The sequence below is a fragment of the Motacilla alba genome, chromosome 7 (assembly GCF_015832195.1).
Source record: "Motacilla alba alba isolate MOTALB_02 chromosome 7, Motacilla_alba_V1.0_pri, whole genome shotgun sequence".
Lineage (NCBI taxonomy): Eukaryota > Metazoa > Chordata > Aves > Passeriformes > Motacillidae > Motacilla > Motacilla alba.
The window spans coordinates 25,592,384-25,613,310 of NC_052022.1; the positions used below are offsets into that span (position 1 = coordinate 25,592,384).

Genomic DNA, 20,927 nt, shown 5'->3' on the forward strand with positions numbered 1-20,927 from the left:
GGTTGCAGTGACAGGGTGTACAGGATCAGCAATAATGAGTGTGGGTACCCAGCTCTTACACAAAACTTCTCATCCACAGAAAATCTTTATTAGCACTTAATTAAAGAGGATTAATATTAATGTCCAAGTGCTAAGTGAGTTTACTTGCCATGCTTGCTAAAGGACCAATGTGGTGTCAGTGCACAAAAGAGCTACCTGCTCACATGGATTGAACACTGACAGTCTCACTTGGTACGTACTTGGCCAAATCTCACATGGATACTGGAATAAAGTGAGCTCTGCCAAACAGCACAATGGCACTTCAGAAGAGAGCTCAGGGGAGGAGAGCAGCCCCAGGAGAGTTGCGTCTGAGCTTCTCCCATGCCAAAGGAGTTTTGTGGAAATGGAGGTAAAGCGTGTCCTAAATTTTGCATATTGGCTGTGATGGTGAAGCTGATGTATGTGCAACAAATTAATTATGTGAATGACAGCAGAGGAAAGAACCTAAACATAGTCAGAAAAAAGAGAAAAAGTGGTTTGGGGTCTGTGGTGTGGTGTGCTGTGAATAAGAGAGCCCCAGGTATCTGTCTGGAAGACGTTCTGTGAAATATGCAGATACTGAGGGTGGTTTTCGTTTGTGCCTGGCATCCTGAAGCATCTCCCTGACAGATGGTTTCCCTGCCATTTCACCTGCCTCCGCAGGTATGACTACATCGAGATCCGTGATGGGGACAGCGAAGCGGCAGACCTGCTGGGCAAGCACTGTGGGAACATTGCACCTCCTACCATCATCTCTTCTGGCCCCTCTCTCTATATCAAGTTCACCTCAGACTACGCACGGCAAGGTGCCGGCTTCTCTCTGCGTTATGAGATCTACAAGACAGGTGAGTGTCTGAGTCATTGCCTGTCTCCCAGACTGTTTGACACAATTGTCTTCATCTGGAGATGCCTTTGACCACATTTTCAATGTGATTTCTAGCATATTTTCCAGAGATAAAGGACTTTTTTTAAAAATTGAAGCAAGTCTGTGCATCACATTTCCAAGACGGTAAAGATGTTAGTGGCACATGACATGCATTTTTGGATCACAGGGTGGCAATTAAATAAGAATTCCTCCTTAAATGCTCTCTTGTATTCGAGGACTAGAAACATATATCTTTACTCCCTGGCATGTGTGGAGCTTGTTAGGGCTAAAAGGGGATTGTCCCTCTGTTAGAAGTGCGTGGAGCTCCCCCTCCTGTGGAGTTGTGATTCAGGGTTGATCGGTGATGCTGTGTTTTCTCTCCATGGATGTGGGGTTTGTAATTGGGGAGCTCTAGTCTTCAAGTCATTGCTGTCAGCAATGCTGTCAAAGTCCAAGGCAGCACCCTTTCCAGGCTGATATAAGAGGAAGTGTTCATAATTCTATTTAATACTTAACTACTATTGAGGAAAGAAAAATCTGCTCAAAGCCCTTTTAATAGTGTTTCTGTCTAAATATTTGCCAGAATTTTGTGTCTGGGAAGAAAGGCTTGAAAAAATAGCCTCTGCTCTGTGTGCATGTGAGAGAGGTGTGCCTACATGCTGAGGGGTCAGGAGAGTGTTTTGTGTGGACGCCTGCCCTGTGCCCGCAGTCCTTTGGTGATGTGTTAGAAGACAACACATGTGGCTTTCAATCATTGCATCCAGCACCAAAAAAAAATGTTTGTGCCATGAGAAGAACCAAAAAGGAGGACAATAGGGTTGCTTATCCAGCATCTCTAAAGAAAAGATGGGGAGCACAGGCAGTGGGGCCCTGGGCCAGCTGTGCAGCAGGCAGAGGTGCACAGGTAGCCCATAACCTGGCCATAGGTAGATGTGAATGTGGAGGCTTTTCTGCAAGAGAATGAGACTCCCTAAATTCATTGTGAATCAATGAGGACAGGACATGTGTGAAGGTTCAGATGGATGTGGAAAGTGCTGTTGCTGGTGGTTGCCTGGGCTGCATAACTGGCCATTGAGCTGCTGAGCAGCCAGCTCACCACCACCGTTAGTTTATGGTTAGGATGCAGATTAGTCCTGAAAGTTTAGTGATTCAGCCAGGTATTGGGGTTTGCTAAGGCCAGTTGCCATCAGTGAGGATGGCAAAGAACGCAGATGAGAAGACCCACCTCAGCCCCCCTTGCCTCTCTCTCCGTACTCACACCTCCTGTGAGCCCAGCAGGCTGTGCTGCGTTGTGCCTGACCTCACACTGCATCCATGCCCTGACTCAGGGCACGAGGCAGTGTGGGCTGGTCCAGCTGGCTGAGGTGGCCTGGCCATGTTGTGGGAAGGGGTGGCAGACAGGGACCCTGTCAGTCTGGTTGGGAGCCAGTAAGAGACCAAATCTATGAGGAAAGGAGAAGTTATTACTGGGAGGGAGGGAGAGAAATCAAGGGTTGATCTGGAGGAGAGCAGGTATTGGATAGAGGCTGGAGCTGAAGTGGTGCTGGGGCTGCTTTTGCCATCCCCACCCCTGCAGGCAGCCATCCTCTCCAGATACAGCCACGCTTTCTTACAGCCACAGCCCACGAAATCAAGCCTGGCAAGGCAGGTTCTGGCACAGGAGTGTGGATGAGCCTGTGATCCGGGAGCACTCCCAGCCCACATCTGCCCGACCCCAGTCCCTGCCAGGGCTCCAGAGAGGGCAGTGGGCAGGGCTCCTGCAGTACAAGCAAACCCTGCCTTTTGTTGACAGGCAGGCAGGCACGGGCCAAGTTTCCATCTGAGCTGTCAGGGTAACCAGCAAGGATGTCACCAGCTTTAAAGGTCATCAGATTGTCATTGTCCACATCAGTAAAGGCAGCGGTGGCTGCAGATTCCTTCTGTCTTAAAGGTGACCTAAAAAACCAACTCTTTTCAATGGAGCATTTATTTCCCCACCTTGTGCTAAATTTCCCTTATCACAGTGTGAGAGAGAAGCAATCTGCATACAAACAACCACATACCAGTCTTTGAATCCCCTGATGGGTATCAGTCAGCAGGCTGTGGGCTGACAAGAGCTGGTCCAGCCTCCCTGCTGCTCCCTTTGTGAGTCAGTTTCGCAGGGCTGGCCTGAGCTCTCCAGCGCTGGGCATCAAAGTCTCCACTCAGGCTGGCCTGTGCTGCAGAAGTCAGCATGACTCCCGTTGATTATCTGCAGCTTCCTTATAAAAAGCTGATCATTGTGTTTGCTGCTATTAGCCAAACTGTAGACAAAGATGCCAAATGCGATAAGAACCCCACAGGAGGAAGCTGTTGTCTAATGTGGTGACATAGTTACGTCTTGCCTGTCGCTAGAGGACAGTCCCTGACTCTGGGTTTAGCCTCTGATTTTCTCCCTAGCTTGGAACTTGTGTTATTTTCACTATTTATCTGTTCGTCTTTCAGGTTGTTTGGAATGAAATACACCCTTATCCCCGTTCATGGCATTATGCTGTGATTTGTGTTTGGCTTTTTTTTTTTTTTTCTTTTTTTGCCTCTGCATTTTACCCCACAGGTTCACACCAGAAAAGCTGGCTGCTTCATTAGGTAGTCAATTAAGAGCCTCTCCTGAGTAGCTCTCCAGCCAGGCACTGCATAATGCAGTGCAAGATCCTGCTATTACTGCAGGCTCTGGCCTGACTCTGTTAATGCTGAATTGAATAACAAGTCTGCCATTAGTCCTGAGGAGGCTGGTGCTGCCTGGAAGAGCTGGAGCAAGAGGGTTTGTGAGGAGAAGGAGATTGTCCCAGTAAAAGTGAAGCAGAAACCTTTGTGAATGCTAGTGCCAGGTTGCAGCAGTGGCCAGCAGCCTCTCTAACACCCCCTTTCTCCTCTGATAGCTCCAGGCAGCAGATTTCTGTTGCCTATTGTCCTGGCAAGGGTTTCAAAGTCACCGTGGTATGAATATGACACAAATTCCCCTTTCCCCAACCACCCCGAGGCACCTTGGCTGTATGAGAGGGGGCACTGAGCTGGCCTGGCTGCAGCCGAGGCCAGTGCTGAGGTCAGCAATAAATAAGAGGCAACATTGTCTGTCTTCCCCACCATGCAAAGGTCTTCCTTAAGGATAGAAATAACTTGCATTTCTGGTGTGCATGGTTCATTCTGTGAAAAAGGGGGCTCTGTTCCTGCTCTCAGCAGAGATCCCCCTGCCATGGCCTCTGTTATCCCCACTCTTAATGTGGCCACGGGTTGGAGACGTATGCTGGAGCTGGCCCGTGTCCCTTGTGTGGGTCTTGGGGGCAGGAGTGGGGGCTGCAGGCTAACTGTGCACTTCCCAAGGGTTTGCAGTAAACAGTGGAAACATTGGCACCTTCCCACAGCCCCTTACACTGTGTAAATATTTGTGCTTAGGGATTTTCTTAAAAGGAAACTGAGGCACAGATATCTGTGCTGGAAGGCTGGAGTTTGCAGGAGACTGGCCCATGAGAACAGCCTTTCCAAAATGAATACATCCCATTACTCCTCTTTGCCCCATCCCAGGCAGCTTCTTCCCCAAACGGGGCTCCTCCACCAGACCTGGGGTCACTGTGTTGCCTTGCCTGCATGGCTGCAGGTAGCGCCTGTGTCATGACTACTGTGGATGGAGGCTCCCTGTGTGCCAGCTGGTCTCTCTGCAGGCTCTGGAACAGCACACAGGTCTGCCAGGTCAATTTAGAGGATGGGTTAGAGTGGAAAGTGCCAGCTGGGGAAGATAGGCCAGCTTGGTGTGGCCTCCCTGTCCACCACCACCGGTGTGAGGGATGTGGCACGTTGCTGGCCTGCCAAATCACAGCAATGGCTTTGGAGAGGATCGCTCTTCTAGTCCTGGTTTTGAGGTAATTGTCAGGAGGATCAGCAGTGGTGTACAGATTATGTCTGCAAAGCTGTCTAAGGGATTTTGAACCTTGTTGTCCACCACAGGACCTCATGGATCTTGTCTCTCCACCTGTAGAAAGCTTTGAAAATCACCTTCTCTCTTCTTGCAGTAATTCCCACAGCTCCTGAGCTGCAGGACATTTCCAGAAGTAAATACACAACCATATTAACTCAGAATGGGGTTTTCACAGTGCCAAGTTGTTGGCATTAAGCTTCATTGTTGCTAAGGCTCTGGGTTTTTCCTGCTCCTACAGGCTCCGAGGACTGCTCCAGAAACTTCACTGCCTCCAACGGCACTATTGAGTCTCCAGGTTTCCCTGACAAGTATCCACACAACCTGGACTGCATCTTCACTATCATAGCCAAGCCAAAGACAGAAATCCTCCTCCACTTTCTGCTTTTTGACCTCGAGCATGACCCACTGCAGTCAGGGGAAGGAGACTGCAAGTACGACTGGCTAGACATCTGGGATGGCATCCCTCAGGGTAAGCCACGGGGTGCTGCACTGCTTTCCTTGGCCCTTCCCCATGTCTCACAAAGCCCCAGAATTGTGCAGTCTGTGTCTGAACACCAAGGATGCCTAACCTCAAAGGTGGCTGCAGCCTGCAACCTGCCATTAGGGCGCACCATGGCCCGCTTGGGGACAGTGCGCCTGCAGAAGGATGCATTCATTAAACCACAAACTACCGCTCTGTTGTAACCACTGATCTGGAAAGCCCCATGGGACACTCCAAACACCAGTAGTTCTCCCTCAGGGAAGGGCAGTGGGTTCATGCAATGATGGGAGGACCTCCCTACCTTATAGCAAAACCGAGAAACAGAGCATTTTGGAGCATTTCCCAGCAATTGCAGAGCAATGCCTGCTGCAGTGGATATTTCTGCACTGCATGGCACCAGGCCAATGGATATAAAAAATAGCCCATCCCTGAAGCCTATCTTTTTTATCCTGACCAGCAATGAGCTGGTGATCCAGGAGGCCAGTGAAAAAGCAGGCATTACCTTCACTGCTCTTTCTTTTGCAGTTGGCCCCTTGATAGGCAGGTATTGTGGCATTAATATGCCATCGGACATCCGCTCGACCACCGGCGTCCTCTCCCTCACCTTCCACACGGACCTGGCAGTGGCTAAGGATGGTTTCTCTGCTCAGTACTACTTGATCCATCAGGAAGTCCCAGAAAGTAAGTTGGAAATGTGTGTGTATGACTTAGTTGCGTCCCCTGTGTTCCCATCTTTCATTTGGCATACATGAGAGTAAAGCAGGTAGAAGTGTGTCCAGGGACTGGTTCTCCACCAGCAGTGCAGACAGCAGTTTCACTTGGGTCTGTTCTCTTTTTTCATAGAAGTAAGGTTTCAAGTAAGAATTTAACTTTCTGACCTTTTCTTGACTTTTCACTTGCTTGTGAAGTCTTCTCAATACCTTTTGGGTTAGAATCCTTCATGTATGTGCTGAGCCCAAAGGATTTAGGGGAAGACTTCAGCCCAGCATGTGCAGCAGATTCATTAAAGCACAGGGAAAAATATGCCCTCTCTCTCTCTCTCTCTCTCTCTCTCTCTAGTTTTCCAGAAATTCACAGTCCCAAACCACAAATTGGAATTTCTTGGCTGTCTAATTAAAGATTGCTTAAAGCTCTAAGAATTTCAAGCCAAATTTTGGTTTATAACCCTTAATAAGGGAGGTAAATTGATATGGAGTGAGGAAATAAATTGTGTGTTTTGAGAATGAAGAGCATTTTGATTTTTTATTATAACACTTGCAGGCAAGGAAAGGTTCCATTTGTTTTCCCATGGTATTTTTGCCTCAGAGTTACTGTTCTTGACCTCTGTTCACAGTGAACCTCTGATTCAACAGAAGAAGCCTTCAGGACACCCCTTAGTCCCAGAGAAAGAGAGGGAGTCCCTGACCTGCAACTGAAAGCCCATGACAGAGAGCAGGGTAGAGTAGGGGTTGTGCAGCACCAGGGCAGCAGGGTTGCAATCTCTTACTCTGTGATTGAGTAAGGGATAGTCTGCTGAGACTCTGAGAGTTACAGACAAGCATGAGCTCTTCACCATTACCTATTGCCACACTCAGTTGATCTGTTCTTTAATCCCTTTTCTGTTCTGGATTTGCAAATAAGATGTTGAACACAAAGCTTGAGAAATCAAGCACCAGAGCCTTTGTTAAAGTTCCGGGCCTGTTTTCATTTATGGTGGTATAAATTGAAACTTTAATAATAGCACTGCCATCCTAACTTGGCCCATCATTTCCATCCAAGGTTGACTTGACCACATTAAAAAACCCAGGCAGTTTGGTGGAGCCCCATTGGTTTACAGCAGCAGCACGCTTGGACCCATGCAGTGTTTTCTATCACTGTTTTCTTTGCTATTGTTTTTACAGGACAACTGCTATAAAGTAGATGCCATAAAACTGAGCTGATTATGACTTCTAAAGTCTTAGAAGTGAAGAGATCCAAAGAAAAGCATAGCAGTGTCTTTCATAATCTTGTCTGGTTAATCCCTATGGACCTAATACCACATACAGTGCATGCAGATAGACACAGACACATACACACGTGCATCCCTGCCCTCACATGCACACAAAACCTTTAGAACTGCCCATTTCAATCCTTGATGTTCCTGCTGGCAACAGTAAGCACTCTCCTAATGTGTCTGTCTGTATTCCTTACCTTGTCAGTGCTTAGATTTCACCTACAGCCTTCAAAATGGGAGCTTTGCAGCAAGGGTCCTTGGAACATCTTGGTGGAGGTGGAGGGAGGGAAGGGACAGAATTGTGTCAAAACTGAGCAAAGCTGAAGAAGATAGAAAGAAGAGAGAAAGATCCAGACTGTATTAATGTTCAGAGGGCCATGCAAACACAAAGCTGCCCTATCTATATTTTTTCAGTGCCATCTGTCAACACACACAACCTGCAAGATGGTGCAGATTTGTTCATCTTTCCAGACAGGCAACTTTGCTCAGGGTTAGCTGGAGAGATAGTTCAGGGCTGCCTTTCGCTTAGGGGTGAAGTACTGAGAGTAAACCAATCTCCGTGTATGTGTGTGTGCTCTAGACTTTCAGTGCAATGTGCCTCTGGGGATGGAGTCTGGCAGGATCTCCAACATGCAGATCAGTGCCTCCTCCACCTACTCAGATGGGCGATGGACCCCTCAGCAGAGCCGGCTCAACAGTGATGACAACGGCTGGACCCCCAATGTAGACAGCAACAAAGAGTACCTCCAGGTACCTTTCCAGCTCCCTCTCCTCTTCCCCCACCAAATGGAGTGTCATGCTGTTAAAATGACCTTTGACCATAGGAGTTGTTGAATTTTTTATTGCCTCTGTGGCTCATGGGGAGCAAGCAGCAGGGGAGCTGCAGTGCCTCGGTGAAATGCAGCAGGCTGGCTCTCCCATTAGCTTGCCCGCACAAGGACTGACTCCATCCGCTGTCTCTCTCCCAGCCCCTCCTTTCTGCCCAAACCTTGATGGACTTTCCATCAGACTGACAGAGACTGAGAGACCTCTGCCACTTACAAGGGCCACTGACTCCGCCACTGGCCTGAGGACCAAAGTCTCCAGGGGGTGCATAGAAAAACAACTAGAATAATATTTATCTCATCAGTGATGCAGGGAGCGTGAGCGGGCTGATGTCAGGCGGGGAGCTGACAGAGCAAAGGCTTTCCCTGGGAGCTGGTTAGAGCCACAGTGTGTCCGCACACAGCTTCTGGCTGTGTCACATCGCCCGGAGACGCTGCTTGCTAAAGGGCACTACGAGCAGGAGGTGGTGAATGTCATTGCCTCTAGCAGACGTCTCATTCTTCATTCATGGCAGGGCTACTAAGCCAGCTCTGCTGACCTTTCTCAACCCATGTTGTAAAGCAAACAGAAAAAAAACCAGCAAGGCAAAACCAAGAGCTGTAGCACTTGCTAATTGGATATTATGCTTTTATTTTACATGGAAAAAGTCAGTCTCTGTCCTGCTTTAATGGATGTGCGCTTCTGTGCAGATCCTATTGCTTGGTCTGAGGCAGGAAGAAAGCTTTGTGATGGTCCTATATAAACAGACATCAAGATCTTGTCCCAGGGCTCTATCCTGCTGAAATCAGCCCTGGGAAGGGTTGTGGATGTTGAACTGTGCACCCACAGAGAGTGAGACAGGATGAATTTGCACCTTTTAATTTTTCAGAGACAGAGACACAAACTAATTAGCCACTCTGAACTCTCAGGTGGTCACCACTCTCTTTCTTGTCCCTTTTTCCCCTGGCAAGGTGGATCTCCAGTTCCTGACTGTGCTCACAGCCATTGCCACACAGGGTGCCATCTCAAGAGAAACCCAGAAGGGCTACTATGTCCGTACCTACAAGCTGGAGGTCAGCACCAATGGGGAGGACTGGATGATGTACCGACATGGGAAAAACCACAAGGTAAAGTCATTTTTGGCTCTTCTGCCTGCACCTTGGTGAGTTTTGCAGCCAACAAAAGGGAAGGGAACACAGATTTTGCAGGTTCGGAGGGTTTAATCTGTGAGGGACCATTTTTCTGATGACGGTGAAAAGACTGATGATGCTCTGAGCAGAAATAGTCCTTTCTCCTCTGCGCAGCAATGAGGAAACACTATTCCTTGGAAAACCTGGCTGCTGCTGCATCTTTCGTGGTGGTGAGAGTATGTTCTTTGACTGCAAATGAAGGAGAAAATGTTTTCACAGCCTGTGTTTTGCCATATAAGATTCATTGAGCTTTTGTGGTCGTAGACCCGTCTGCATGCTGGGTTAACAATCACAAAACCACATGAAACTGTAGTTCAGGAGTTACTGAGGCCTGGAAATGAAAGGGCACAAATCCTAAGAGGCAATTGCACCATCCCAGAGAACAAAAAGAGCAATAAATAATGAGAAACAATTCAGGCTGCCAGAGCTGTGAGATCTGCGCTAAGCAGGCATGGTCAGAATGGGTGCATTGAGCCCTGGGAGCTGTGCATGTTCTTGCTGTGTTTCTGGGACACCCACAGAGGTGGAGCGAGGAGGAAGGAGGGTAAATATGGATGTTCATCTGTTTCACACCATATGGATGCTGGTGTGTGGCCAGGAAAGATAAACTTGGAGTGGTCTGCATGGGAAGTGTATAGAGAGGAGGGTTAAGGTAGCCATGGTGCCAGGCTGGTTTTTCTGTCTATTGCTTTGGTCATGTAGTTGTTCCCTGGTTAAGAATGCCTCAGGGAAGTGCTTCCCTGCTCTTCTGGGGCACGGTCCAGCACTGCTGCTGTGTTCAGGTCCTTCCTGCTGATGTGCCATAGAGTGTGTGAACTCTGGCTGGGGTCCCACACACCTCCCCCCACACACATGTCCCAGTCATTTTTGATTGCTCAGCACTTCTATTAAATTAGCTGTCCCTTCCCTTTGCTGGCACTGGTGCTGCTGGCACGAAATGCAGTAGCCTGCCTTGTCCAGGATTCATCCAGACATTTCCTTCCCTTCCGGGCTGTGTGATTTCCTCTTCCCCACAAGTGTGTCTTAGGTTCAAATTCCCTCTGCTTCCCAGAATGAGTCCTCACTGCGCAGAGGTACCTATCAGGGTCTCATACCTGAAATATTTGGAGTATTTAAGCTCCTCATGTTCCAGTGAGGGAGTGTTAGTCCTATTTTAGAAGTAGGGAAATGGAGGCACAGGGCAGTCCAGCATCACACAGGGGAGTCCTCAGCTGACCTCCCCCAGATCTCGGGTGCACTGGCTCCAGGATAGTAGCTCATGGCAGAGCTCATGCACAGCCCTAACACAGTGCCCATGCAGTGGTGTGGAGCCTCTGTGCTCTCCCAGGACCCGCTGGTCACAGCAGACCTTTTTGTGAACCGGGGCCATCTCTCCTCACCCCAGGTGAGTTTGGGGACTCATTGGGACCTTTTCTGTAAGCTGAGTCAGGCAGGATATACTCATCATGCTGGACAGAGAGATGAGCTATATACACAGCTCAGTGTTCCAAATAACCACCGGCAGTAAACATACCTTTTCAAGTCTTATCTGGAGCAGAAGTCTGGCCTGGAGGATGGTTTTAGTTAGCAGAGGAGAATAAATATCCCATCCTTGCAGTCCTGGGCATTAGACACTGCATCCTCAGCCAGGGTGGAGCAGGACAGCATGACTGGTTTCAGTGCTGCTAAGCCAATTTGCATTGCTCCGGCAAGACCCTAAAGCCTGGCTGCTGTCAATCCAAAACAATCCTACAACCATCTGAATTGTCACCATTTCAGGACTTGGCCCTTGATTTCTGTCAGCTTTTTTCTACTCTGTTTTCTCTTTTCATTAAAGAAGTGGAAAAAATCAAACCTCTTCTTTTTTACTCCTCTATTCCAGTATCTATTCATTCCCACATTCTGGCCTTAATGTAGCAGACACCTCCCAAGGCTGGAGGATAAGTAATTGCTTTTTGGTGGCTCGCCTACCCCTTGCATCCGGATGACTGCTTTCCTGCCCCGCCAAACAACTGGCTGCCAGCTGCTGAGCTACAGTGAGGGCAGGGCAAGGCCACTTGCTCACAGACCTGGTGCCGGGGGGCACTGGTCCTACATTCTGTGCCCACACGAATCCTGCTTTTCCTGTGTTAAGCAAGCCCCCAGATGTCTGTGCTCAAGGTGCAGCTCCCTCCCTGCATCGGTGCAGAGTTCAGTGCAGCCCGGGCTGCAGCGCTGGAGCAATCCATGCCAAAGAGATTCATCAAGTCTGCCGCAGCTTGATTTGGTGCCATGAGGAGCAGGGAGGGAGGGGAAGGTGTGGACAGACAGGGACTCTCTATATACATGCAGATAGATACATATATATATAGACACATGTATATGCACATACATATATCTGCACATACACATGTATGTATGCACATGCACACATAGGCATATGGGGTGTACCAAACACTGCTTGGAATTTCTGCCAGCTCTGTGGGCCAAAAGCAGTGCTCTGCCACGTATAGGCGGGTCAGCTAACGTTCACATCTTCATCGGGAAGCTAATGCAAGAGAAAACCAGCGAGTGCAGGAGGGGTGGGGAGGGAATGATGCTCCCTGCAGAGGATAGGAAGCTCTCACCGCTTCTCTTTTGCCCCCTGCTTCCCTTCCCTCCAGTGTTTCAGATGACAGTGGGGCCAGGGTGTTTCCCTGCAAATGTGATGGCTCACCTTTGAGTTCCCAGCTGCTGGCACTCAGCAGCAAGGGAAACGGGAAAGGCAGGATGGAGCAGCGGAAAATGTGATTAATATGCGCTCACAGCAGACAGGGCTGGCTGGGCTGTTTCCGTGCAGAGCACTGCTATGTTTCTGGGATGGGGAGGCAGTGGGAGCTCCACACTCACTCCCTGCCCTTCCCACCCCATCCCTGCCAGGCTTTACCCCTTCCTGGCAGCCCAGTCCCCACAAAGCCTGGCCCAGACATCTCCCTGTCCAGGGGCTGGTGCTGTGTCTTTCTCTGAGGCATGGAGCCAGGGTGGGAGGCTAACCCAGCAACCTGGCCAGAGGGGCTGCTCGGTCTTTCTGTGTGTCTCTGAGAGGGGAGACAGGGAGAAGAATGGCCACCACCACGAGCCATCCTCACCAGTGTGCCCCTACCAGGGGATAGGGCCAAAACAACCCTGCTGCAGAAAAGCTGGTCTGGCTCTTGCCCTCCCTGTTTTCATCCACCTCCTGTGACCTGGGGCCAAGCCAATGGCCTCTGAGGTTTGAGGTTATCTTCCAGGCATCAGCCCTGGTGTTCGTGCCGAGATCTTATCTAATGATTTGCAAATGTCTTTAGAAAACAACAACTCTTCTTGAACCCAAGGAAGGAAAAGAGCACCTGGCAGGATTTGACCTTTTGTTTTTGGCCATTTTCTTCACGTGGCAGGATCTGACCTTTTATTTTTTGTCAATTTTCTTTGGACAAGCTCAACTATGAGAATTTTATCCGAAAACCAAGTTCTCATCCATTCTGATCCTCTTCCTTCTTTGTAGCATCTTGGGTTCCAGCTCCCATGTGGTGTGAGCCGCTCCATCTTAGTAACTCCAGGGATGAGCTCATAGGAATCATCTAGTGTGGCAAGGGACTGGGGATGGATTTCAGGATTTGGAATGGGTTTGGGCCATGATGAGTGCTGCTCTCACTGCCTCCATTGCTCTCTGTGTAAAATGCAACTGAAACATTGGGTTTCAGAATCTGTAGAAGTCAGTGGATGAGAAACGGCAGCAAGATCCAGCTGATGTGTATTTTTCATTTCTTATTAATTTTGATGGTTTTGTGCTTGTTATTAGTTAACTTTCCTGAGTGGCATTTCAGGTGTTAGCTGCACAAAGATTGAATTGATGCAAGAAACAGTATCTCAGCTGTACATTGGAGCTGGGAACATCAGAGGTTTTTGGTGCTGGCAGTGAATATTGAGGATGACTTTGGAGACCCTTGTGCCTTCCTTTAAGAGTGTTCCTCTGTCTTTTAAGTTCTTAGGTCTCCTGTATTTACTCACCTGAGGAAGGAGAGAAAAGCTTTCATTTCTGTGGCTTTTTATCTGGAAAACTCAGGAAAAGCTGGCGCAATGAGCCAGAGGGCCACAAGTGTTTCTGCGCAGAGCCATCACGGTGCAGAGGATTTGCCCAGAATCATCCAGGTCCCAGCCTGCTTCTGCTGCTTTCACAGGCAGGACAAAGACATCAGGCTTTGCCAAAGGCAGACTTGTGCATTCACCCTTGGTGCAGTACCTGGGGAGAATTACAGCCCTGGATTTCCTAGCAAGGCTGCAGCTTTGTATTTCTGGGCCCGATATCTCCTTTGCAGGCTAACATATTACCACTCCTCGTGTCCCTGATGACTCCCAAATCTGAGTGGAGCCTCTCAAAGACACGGAGCTGGCAAGCCCAGCCCAGCACACTGCCTTGCCCAGACACAGTGCTTTGTTAAGTGTTGCCAAGTATCATTTTTCTTTTAACTCCTTGTTCCTGGATTTAATAAATCCAGAACTATCCACCCTCCACTTGAGCCAGAATCCTCCCACCATCAAACATGCCCCATTTTATGCCTTCCCTATCTGACAAGGAAAATAATCTCCCCTACTTTTCTCCTTCATGCTTCTCTGTCTAAATCCTGAAGCCCTAATCCTGTTAGCATGCTCTGTTCCAGAGCTCTGTCTCCACAGGAGTAACATAATCCTGCAGTAAATCTAGTGGGTCCAAAGAGACACATACGTATGGATGAAGGCAGGGCTGCTGTCGTCCTTGGCCTTCTCGTCTTCCTCCCTCAGCCACTTTCTTCAGCACCCCAAGAAATTGCATAGTGGCCAAGCAGCATAATAAATAAAGCAGAAGAGAGGTTATCTCTTACCCCCTCCCTGACTCACTGCCATTTCAACTTCATGGCACTTTTTGTCTCCCTGTCCTTCACTCCAAGCTGCCAACGGCACAATTCCCATATCCGCTGGAACTAATGTAGCTTCAGCAATCCCCCCCATCGCCCTATGATGGTTCCAACATGTCAGAAATGCAACTTGTAAATGCTGCTGTGGAGCCTGCATGTGTATGCACACGGAAAACTTTTGCAGTCCTCCTCTAGCCTAGACATTATGTCCCCTACTTTTACAGCCTCTCCCTTACCGCTTGCTTTCTGCAGCAAATTAATTAAGCAGGTCAGCTCTCATTGATTATCAATTTAATTTCACATGCAGACCTGCTGTCTGGACTAAAACGGAAGTAAACATACAGTGTATGAGGAGAAGATGGGCAGCTCTTTGATGCAGCAGTGAAAGAGAGTTCCCTTGACTGTTTCTTGGAAAGTGCTTTTAATTTGTTAATGGTTTTCCCATTTGTCTTCTGGCTCCATCACCCTTCAGTGTGTGTTCATGAGCATACGCATGTGTGCTCTCCGCTGAGTGTATATCTATTTATCTATCTATCTCCCTAGATCACAGCCAGGTATTTTTTTTTCTGCTGGTGTAAATTACTGTGACTTCTTATACTTCAATGGTGATATGTTGATTTACACCATTCAAAGACTTGGCTCAAAATATGTGCTGAGTGGGATGGGAAGCAGATAGGACGGGAGGAATAGCAATGTTCTATTTTGGTAGAGAGGGAAGAAATCTTTGCTTTCTTGGCACTCCCAATTTCACACATTTTCTTGCTAGTTCTTCCTATGCTGTGAGTGCTAATTTGAGGCAGGATGTAGAGCCTGTTGAAGTCAATGGGCCTCTCTCCACAGTGTGCTGGAGCTCTGGGGTCAGGATTTTCAGTACAGGGAAACCAGATGGTCAGGCTCAGACCCTGGTCAGCAGCATCAGGGCCTGCAGGCTCACAATGCATTTCCACTTGGGAAGGAGGCTGAAAGAGCAGGCGTATGGGAGTACCTCAGGTCTCTAACAGCACCAAGCACATGCCCTCTGAAAGCGGCCCATTTGTGTTACGCTGAACAGGGTGCGAAGTGATGACTTCCCATGATCAGTTGGGGCTGTTGGGAAGCAAGGTTACATGGAACAGATCCTACCAGTGCAGCTGATAGCAGAGCTGCAAGTCAGGGGCCAATTCTGACCTCACAAGCTGGCAGTCTGGAGTGTCATGGCCCAGATTCAGAGTTCATAGCTTGTTGAATGTGATCTAGCCTGAGTAAGTTGCTGATTTCTTAATCTAAAGCAGAATTGAAATGGCTCTTCTTGGAAGCAAATAGTTGAGACCAAGGTCATCTAAGAGATGTTTTCAGCGATGCCTATAGTAGTGATAAAGTTTTTGGGCTCAGTCCTGCTTCTGCTTTCTGTCAAGCTTGACTGTGCAGAAGTCAGCAACAAATTATGCTGGTGTAAATTTGGATTCTGGCCCCTGATGCTTGTATGTGTGAAGTGAGCTAAAAAAGAACAAAACTTGAAACATGTTAAATCAAAAAGAGCAGCAAACCTCGTCAGTGACTGTTAAACATGCTGGTCCATATGCAACCTTTGGCTCATGGAGTCTTCACACTGCTGACGGTGGGAAGCAAACAGAGGTTGCCAGGAGAAGACTGGACTTGCTGCCCTTGGACATTTGCCGGGGCCACCATTAGGAGCCGTCCTCTGGGACAGAGAGACCTTTGGTCTGACCTGACATGCTGCTCCTTATGCTAAAATAGTTGCACTGGCTCAGATAAACATTTCCTGTCCTCCGGTGTTAGGTTCAGAGATAAGGTGTTGTGTGTCAGCTTCTGTGTTGGCATAAAGCTGAAGGCTCTGCTGTGCTGTGGAAATATATCCTTTTAAATTGTTTGTGTGTGTGTCTGTGTGTCTGTGCCCGCAGGTTTACAAGACACACACACACACACATGCACACACACACACATATGCCTGGAGAGTGTTCCACAGTAACCACTCTTCTTATAGCCCTCCTGCTGGAAAAAAGGGTATTTGGTGTCTGCTGAGCAAGGAAAAAGATGGGAAGTGAGGTCAGACAGGATAAAATAGGATATTAAAAACACATAAACCATGCTGTGTTGCTAAACGGTAGCAGCATGATATATATTCTCTAGATTAGCATTTCTGCTCAAGTTCACATCAACCCCTCATCCCAATTACCAGCCAGATTTGCAACTGATTCCCTCTGTGGAGTGGCTGCTCCATCCACTGCTGAAGGAGTGGATGGCAATGTGCAGGGGCAGCCCAGAGCTAGCTGGGCTGCTGTGAACAGCCCTGTAAACACCCTCTGCACACCCTGCCGTGCTGGATCCTGGGAGAAGAGAAGTAACATGTGCCATCTTCAAGCCTAGAGCTGCAGGAGGCTCACAAAATGCTTCCTAGCTGCTATTCAAGGCAAGGGGCCAGGACACCGCGTCACCCCTTCTTCTGTCCTCAATTGTTTGACTCTTGCCTCCCACAGGAGACTGGTGCCAGAGATTACACTCTCCTGCTTTCCTGAGATAAACTTACTGGGAACTCTTGTGCTTAGTACACATACACATGGTGGGAGCTTGCAGAAGAACCCAGCCAGCATCTCAGTGTGGATGTGGCTCCTAGCTGAGATGGGAGGATAGTCTAGCCCTGTTCTGAAGTGCTTGGAGTGAAAGCAGACAATGCCTGCAGCCTTGGTCAGTGATCTCTAGTGCTTTATGCTGGGGCAGAGAAAGGGTTGAAAATTATCCCCCCCTTGGGTATTTCCTCTTTCCCTTCTTTTTCTTTCCCACTATGGCTTTGCAGCCTAAAACAGAAACACATGTATCCAATCCTTGTCCAGCCTATTAAAAAAAATGGACAGAAGAGGTGGATCTAACATCCATCTGGTAGTTATTGATTATGGCCATCTGGTAAGGCAGCAGCCTTTTCATACCATGTGGGATCATAAACTCCTGAAAAGCTGTCTCCATGTGACAGGCTGCATGTGCACAGGAGAGGCAAAGGCAAGGGGCTGGCTGAGGCAGCAGCTTGTCACCCCAGGCAGAGGTGCATCCTTCCTGCTCGCACCACTGCTTGCACGTGATGTTTCCGGGTGGAGCTCAGTGTAAGGATGCATCAGGATGTCAGCTTGTTTAGGGGCATCTTGAAATTCGTGCTGGAGCAGATCTAGGTCTGGGGGCAAGCTTGAAGCAGCTGAGACCTGATAGTCTGAGGTGCCTCGAAGCGCTGTGAGAGGCAGTCAGGCAGAAAACTCCTGGCCCCCCTGTCTGGTAGGGGAATCCATCCACCATGCTGTCCTGTGACATGTGAGCAGCTCACATGTCCCTGCTGGCTTCTGGTGCTTGCCCTGGTTGGAGGCTGGCCCTGACCAGAAAACCTTTCCTTGATTTTCCCTGCTGAGATTATTTTGACTGCTTATCTGGTGAGGATGTAACAATGTGTTCAAATGTACATTTGTGCCTTCCTTCCCTTGCAGACATTTCAGGCCAATGAGGATGCCACAGAGGTGGTTCTCAACAAGATCCACAGCCCAGTGCTCACACGCTTCGTGCGCATCCGTCCCCAGACCTGGCACAACGGCATCGCCCTGAGGCTGGAACTGTATGGCTGCCGCATCACTGGTGAGGGTCCTCTCCTCGCCCTGGCTTCAGTGCTCCTCACTGTCCCTCCAACAGCCTGTCCCAGGGTGCTGTCCCTTGCCACTTCAAGGCTGCTTGAGGGGGGAATGGTGACACTGTGACTAGCATGGAGGCATCCATCGCAAGGGATGCGCTTGGAGGGACAGGCCTCCAGCTCCTGGAGGGAGGGGGAAATGCCCTTTGATGGTGGTTTAGTGTCCAGAGCTTAATGCTGTGAGGAGAACCACGAGCATTTCCCTTCGATTACCTTGACTGTTCATGGCCTTTCCTTCCCTGCAGATTCACCCTGCTCCAACTTGCTGGGAATGCTTTCTGGCCTCATTCCTGACTCACAGATCTCTGCCTCTTCCATCAGAGGCTATGACTGGTCTCCCAGCATGGCCCGCCTGGTGAGCAGCCGCTCGGGCTGGTTTCCCCGTGTGCCCCAAGCCCAGCCTGGGGAGGAGTGGCTGCAGGTGGACCTTGGTGTCCCGAAGAATATCAGAGGCGTCATCATTCAGGGGGCTCGTGGAGGGGACAGTGTGACCACCACCGAGTCCCGTTCCTTTGTGAAGAAGTTTAAGGTGGCCTACAGCATGAATGGAAAGGACTGGGACTTCATCCAGGACTCCAAAACAATGCAAGCCAAGGTAGGCACTGCCTGGAGCAGCTGCGAAAGAGGATATTTTTCTGACTAGCTTCAGTCTCCCTGAGGGGGTCTTGGGAAGCTCGCTGTCCACTCCCACAGAGACCTTGGGAGCTTGGACTTGTCACCATGAAATCTCAGGCCGTGTCCCTTGGTGCTGCTCCAAATCTGTACTAGTGGCCATAAGTTCCACCCTTCCCCAGGGATGGCGATTTCATTTTCTATTGTGTCCCAGGCATGGGGATGTGGACATCACCTGCTGCTTCTCCCAGCTCCTGCAGGTCAGAGTCCGAGAGATGGTGTGTTTTATTATGTTTTGTGTAAAACAATTATGTTTTACACAAACTAGCTGCATATTTTAAGGGGAAAGGTGTTGCTGTTGTTGTGTGCACCTCTGAAAGAGGAAGATGAATCACAGCTTCTCTTTAGGAAATTTTCTACATCTGAAGTCCCTTTGCCACACTGGTGTGACCCTGAAATTCCCCATATTTTTTTCTTTATCATTGGAGTTCCCCATAATCTTTCTGCTTAGTGCTATGGGGGGGCTTGAGGAATAAATAAATTATCTGCTACTGCCTGTTCTGTTTTTATGCATACTCCTCTGCCTAAAATTTGGGTAAGTTTTAATTTTTCCTAATCCTTCAAGTGAGGGCTGATGCTATCTTTAGCTCTCTGTTTATTCCCCACAGACTTTAGTTTGTCATGTAAGCTGAAAAACAGCAGTACTTGGACTGAGAGAAAAACCAAGCATTTACACCATCCTAGAACATGCAGTAGCTTCTTTATTTTCCAAAGGACAAATCTGATCTCATTTATATGTGAAATTAGTGGATATTCCCTAGGCTTCCCCTGCATGGCTTGGATCAGAATCTAACCCCTGGATTCTGAGCAGAGGCCAGGAGTGATTGTGCAAGTTTCTCAGAAATAGCCTGGCTGGTCCTCTTGAAACCAAGGAACAGCCCAATTTCTGCTCAGCTGGGCTCAATGGCCTGGGGTCAGGCAGCTAAACTACTTCAGGCTGTGGCCACATTCTGCCAGACACAAAATATCAAGTCTGGTTGAGAGCATATGAAATGCTCACAATGCACACATCTCTTTCCTTTTCTTTCTCTCTCTCTTTCTCTCTGTAGCTTTTTGAAGGCAACATCCACTATGACATCCCCGAAGTCCGGAGGTTTGACCCTGTTCCTGCCCAGTACGTCCGAGTGCACCCAGAGAGGTGGTCCCCAGCGGGCATAGGAATGCGCCTGGAGGTGCTGGGCTGTGACTGGACAGGTAGGAACCCCTACACCTCTGCCCACTGGCCGCTCTGGGGCAGGCTCTACACCAGCAAGGTGCAAACTTCAGGTTATTTCCTGCTGTCCTACCTCGGCCGTGCTGCGGCAGGGAGACTGCAGGCATGAAGACAGCGCCTGTATGGTGGCTTGGCCCCACCTTTTTATTTCCGCCTTTAAAAGAACTGGCCTCGATGCAGGATGTAGCAGCAATGTTTGGACTCCAAGCTTTCACACAGAGCCCCATGCAGAATTTGTCCTCAACTCCCTTCACACTCCTTTCAGATCTTTTACCTGGACATTGTGCAGTCTTTCGCAGTCTCTTACGTTAGAGGACATTTGGGCTTTTTAGTCCAAATAATAAGACAAAAAGTAGGAGAAGAAGCAGAGTTGCAGTGACCAATACTTCATATCCTGAGCTGCCACAACAAGGCTTTGGTGTATAAACAACAGTCCCTTTCTCACTGAACCTAATGTGGAAACCTTTTTGCAGACAAGGTTGGGAAGTTAACTCTGTGACATCTCTACAAACATCCCCAAGACCCAGGAAACTTGCTCACTTTTACCCACCTGTTGTCCACATGTGGTATGTCTTTCAGCCACCATTTTTAATACAGAGATGGAAACTGACTTCACACACTTACTGGGATCAGTAGAGGTTGTGCCTCTGACCCTCTGAGTTTCAGTGGTGATTGATTTCTCTATAGTTTATCCCCAAAAGCAAAAAATGTACCCGAAGGGTCATTCGGTCTGATGCTAACTTTGCAGTGCCAGCAGCTAGTTATCCTCTTTTTTAATCTTTTATTTTTAATAATCTGCTTACATACGAATCTGGAGTCCAGATGTCAGTGATAAAGAGGTATGATTTCCATTTTATAAACACATCTGTAGAAGGCATTTTCTTGTAAGAATTCCCATTCTAGGAAGCTTACAAGACACAGGGCTTTTTTTACCCTCTTGTGCAGTCTTTACTAGCATTTCCTCCTGTGACGTGCCGCAAGATGCATTGCAGACACTTAACAGCGAATCACACAGCACATGTACACACTACTAATAATGATAATTTTTCACTTTTGAAGTCAATGGTAATATCCCCCTGGACTGGCAATCCATTGTAAATTATCTAAACTTTAAATCGGATTAGATCTTAATTTAAATTTGATGATGTCTTAGGATGTTGTGGGAGAAGCAGGTGCAAGAAGCAGGAGGTGAGGGATTTGTTCAGACATGGTCAGGCAGCTCCCACATTGCTGCTTCCTGCAGCTC

At 48.6% G+C, this 20,927-nt stretch overlaps 1 protein-coding gene across 6 annotated transcripts in view; it reads left to right on the forward strand.

Moving 5' to 3' along the window:
* The window catches only part of NRP2 (neuropilin 2), an 89,199-nt gene that overhangs the window by 28,112 nt on the left and 40,160 nt on the right, over nucleotides 1-20,927 (forward strand). For all 6 annotated transcript variants that reach the window (XM_038142166.1, XM_038142168.1, XM_038142167.1 and 3 more), the window contains exons 3-10: nucleotides 682-863; nucleotides 5,053-5,283; nucleotides 5,821-5,976; nucleotides 7,848-8,017; nucleotides 9,043-9,198; nucleotides 17,600-17,744; nucleotides 18,042-18,391; nucleotides 19,518-19,662. In XM_038142166.1, coding sequence (XP_037998094.1) covers nucleotides 682-863; nucleotides 5,053-5,283; nucleotides 5,821-5,976; nucleotides 7,848-8,017; nucleotides 9,043-9,198; nucleotides 17,600-17,744; nucleotides 18,042-18,391; nucleotides 19,518-19,662 — 1,535 coding nt within the window. The remainder of the gene's footprint in view (nucleotides 1-681; nucleotides 864-5,052; nucleotides 5,284-5,820; nucleotides 5,977-7,847; nucleotides 8,018-9,042; nucleotides 9,199-17,599; nucleotides 17,745-18,041; nucleotides 18,392-19,517; nucleotides 19,663-20,927) is intronic.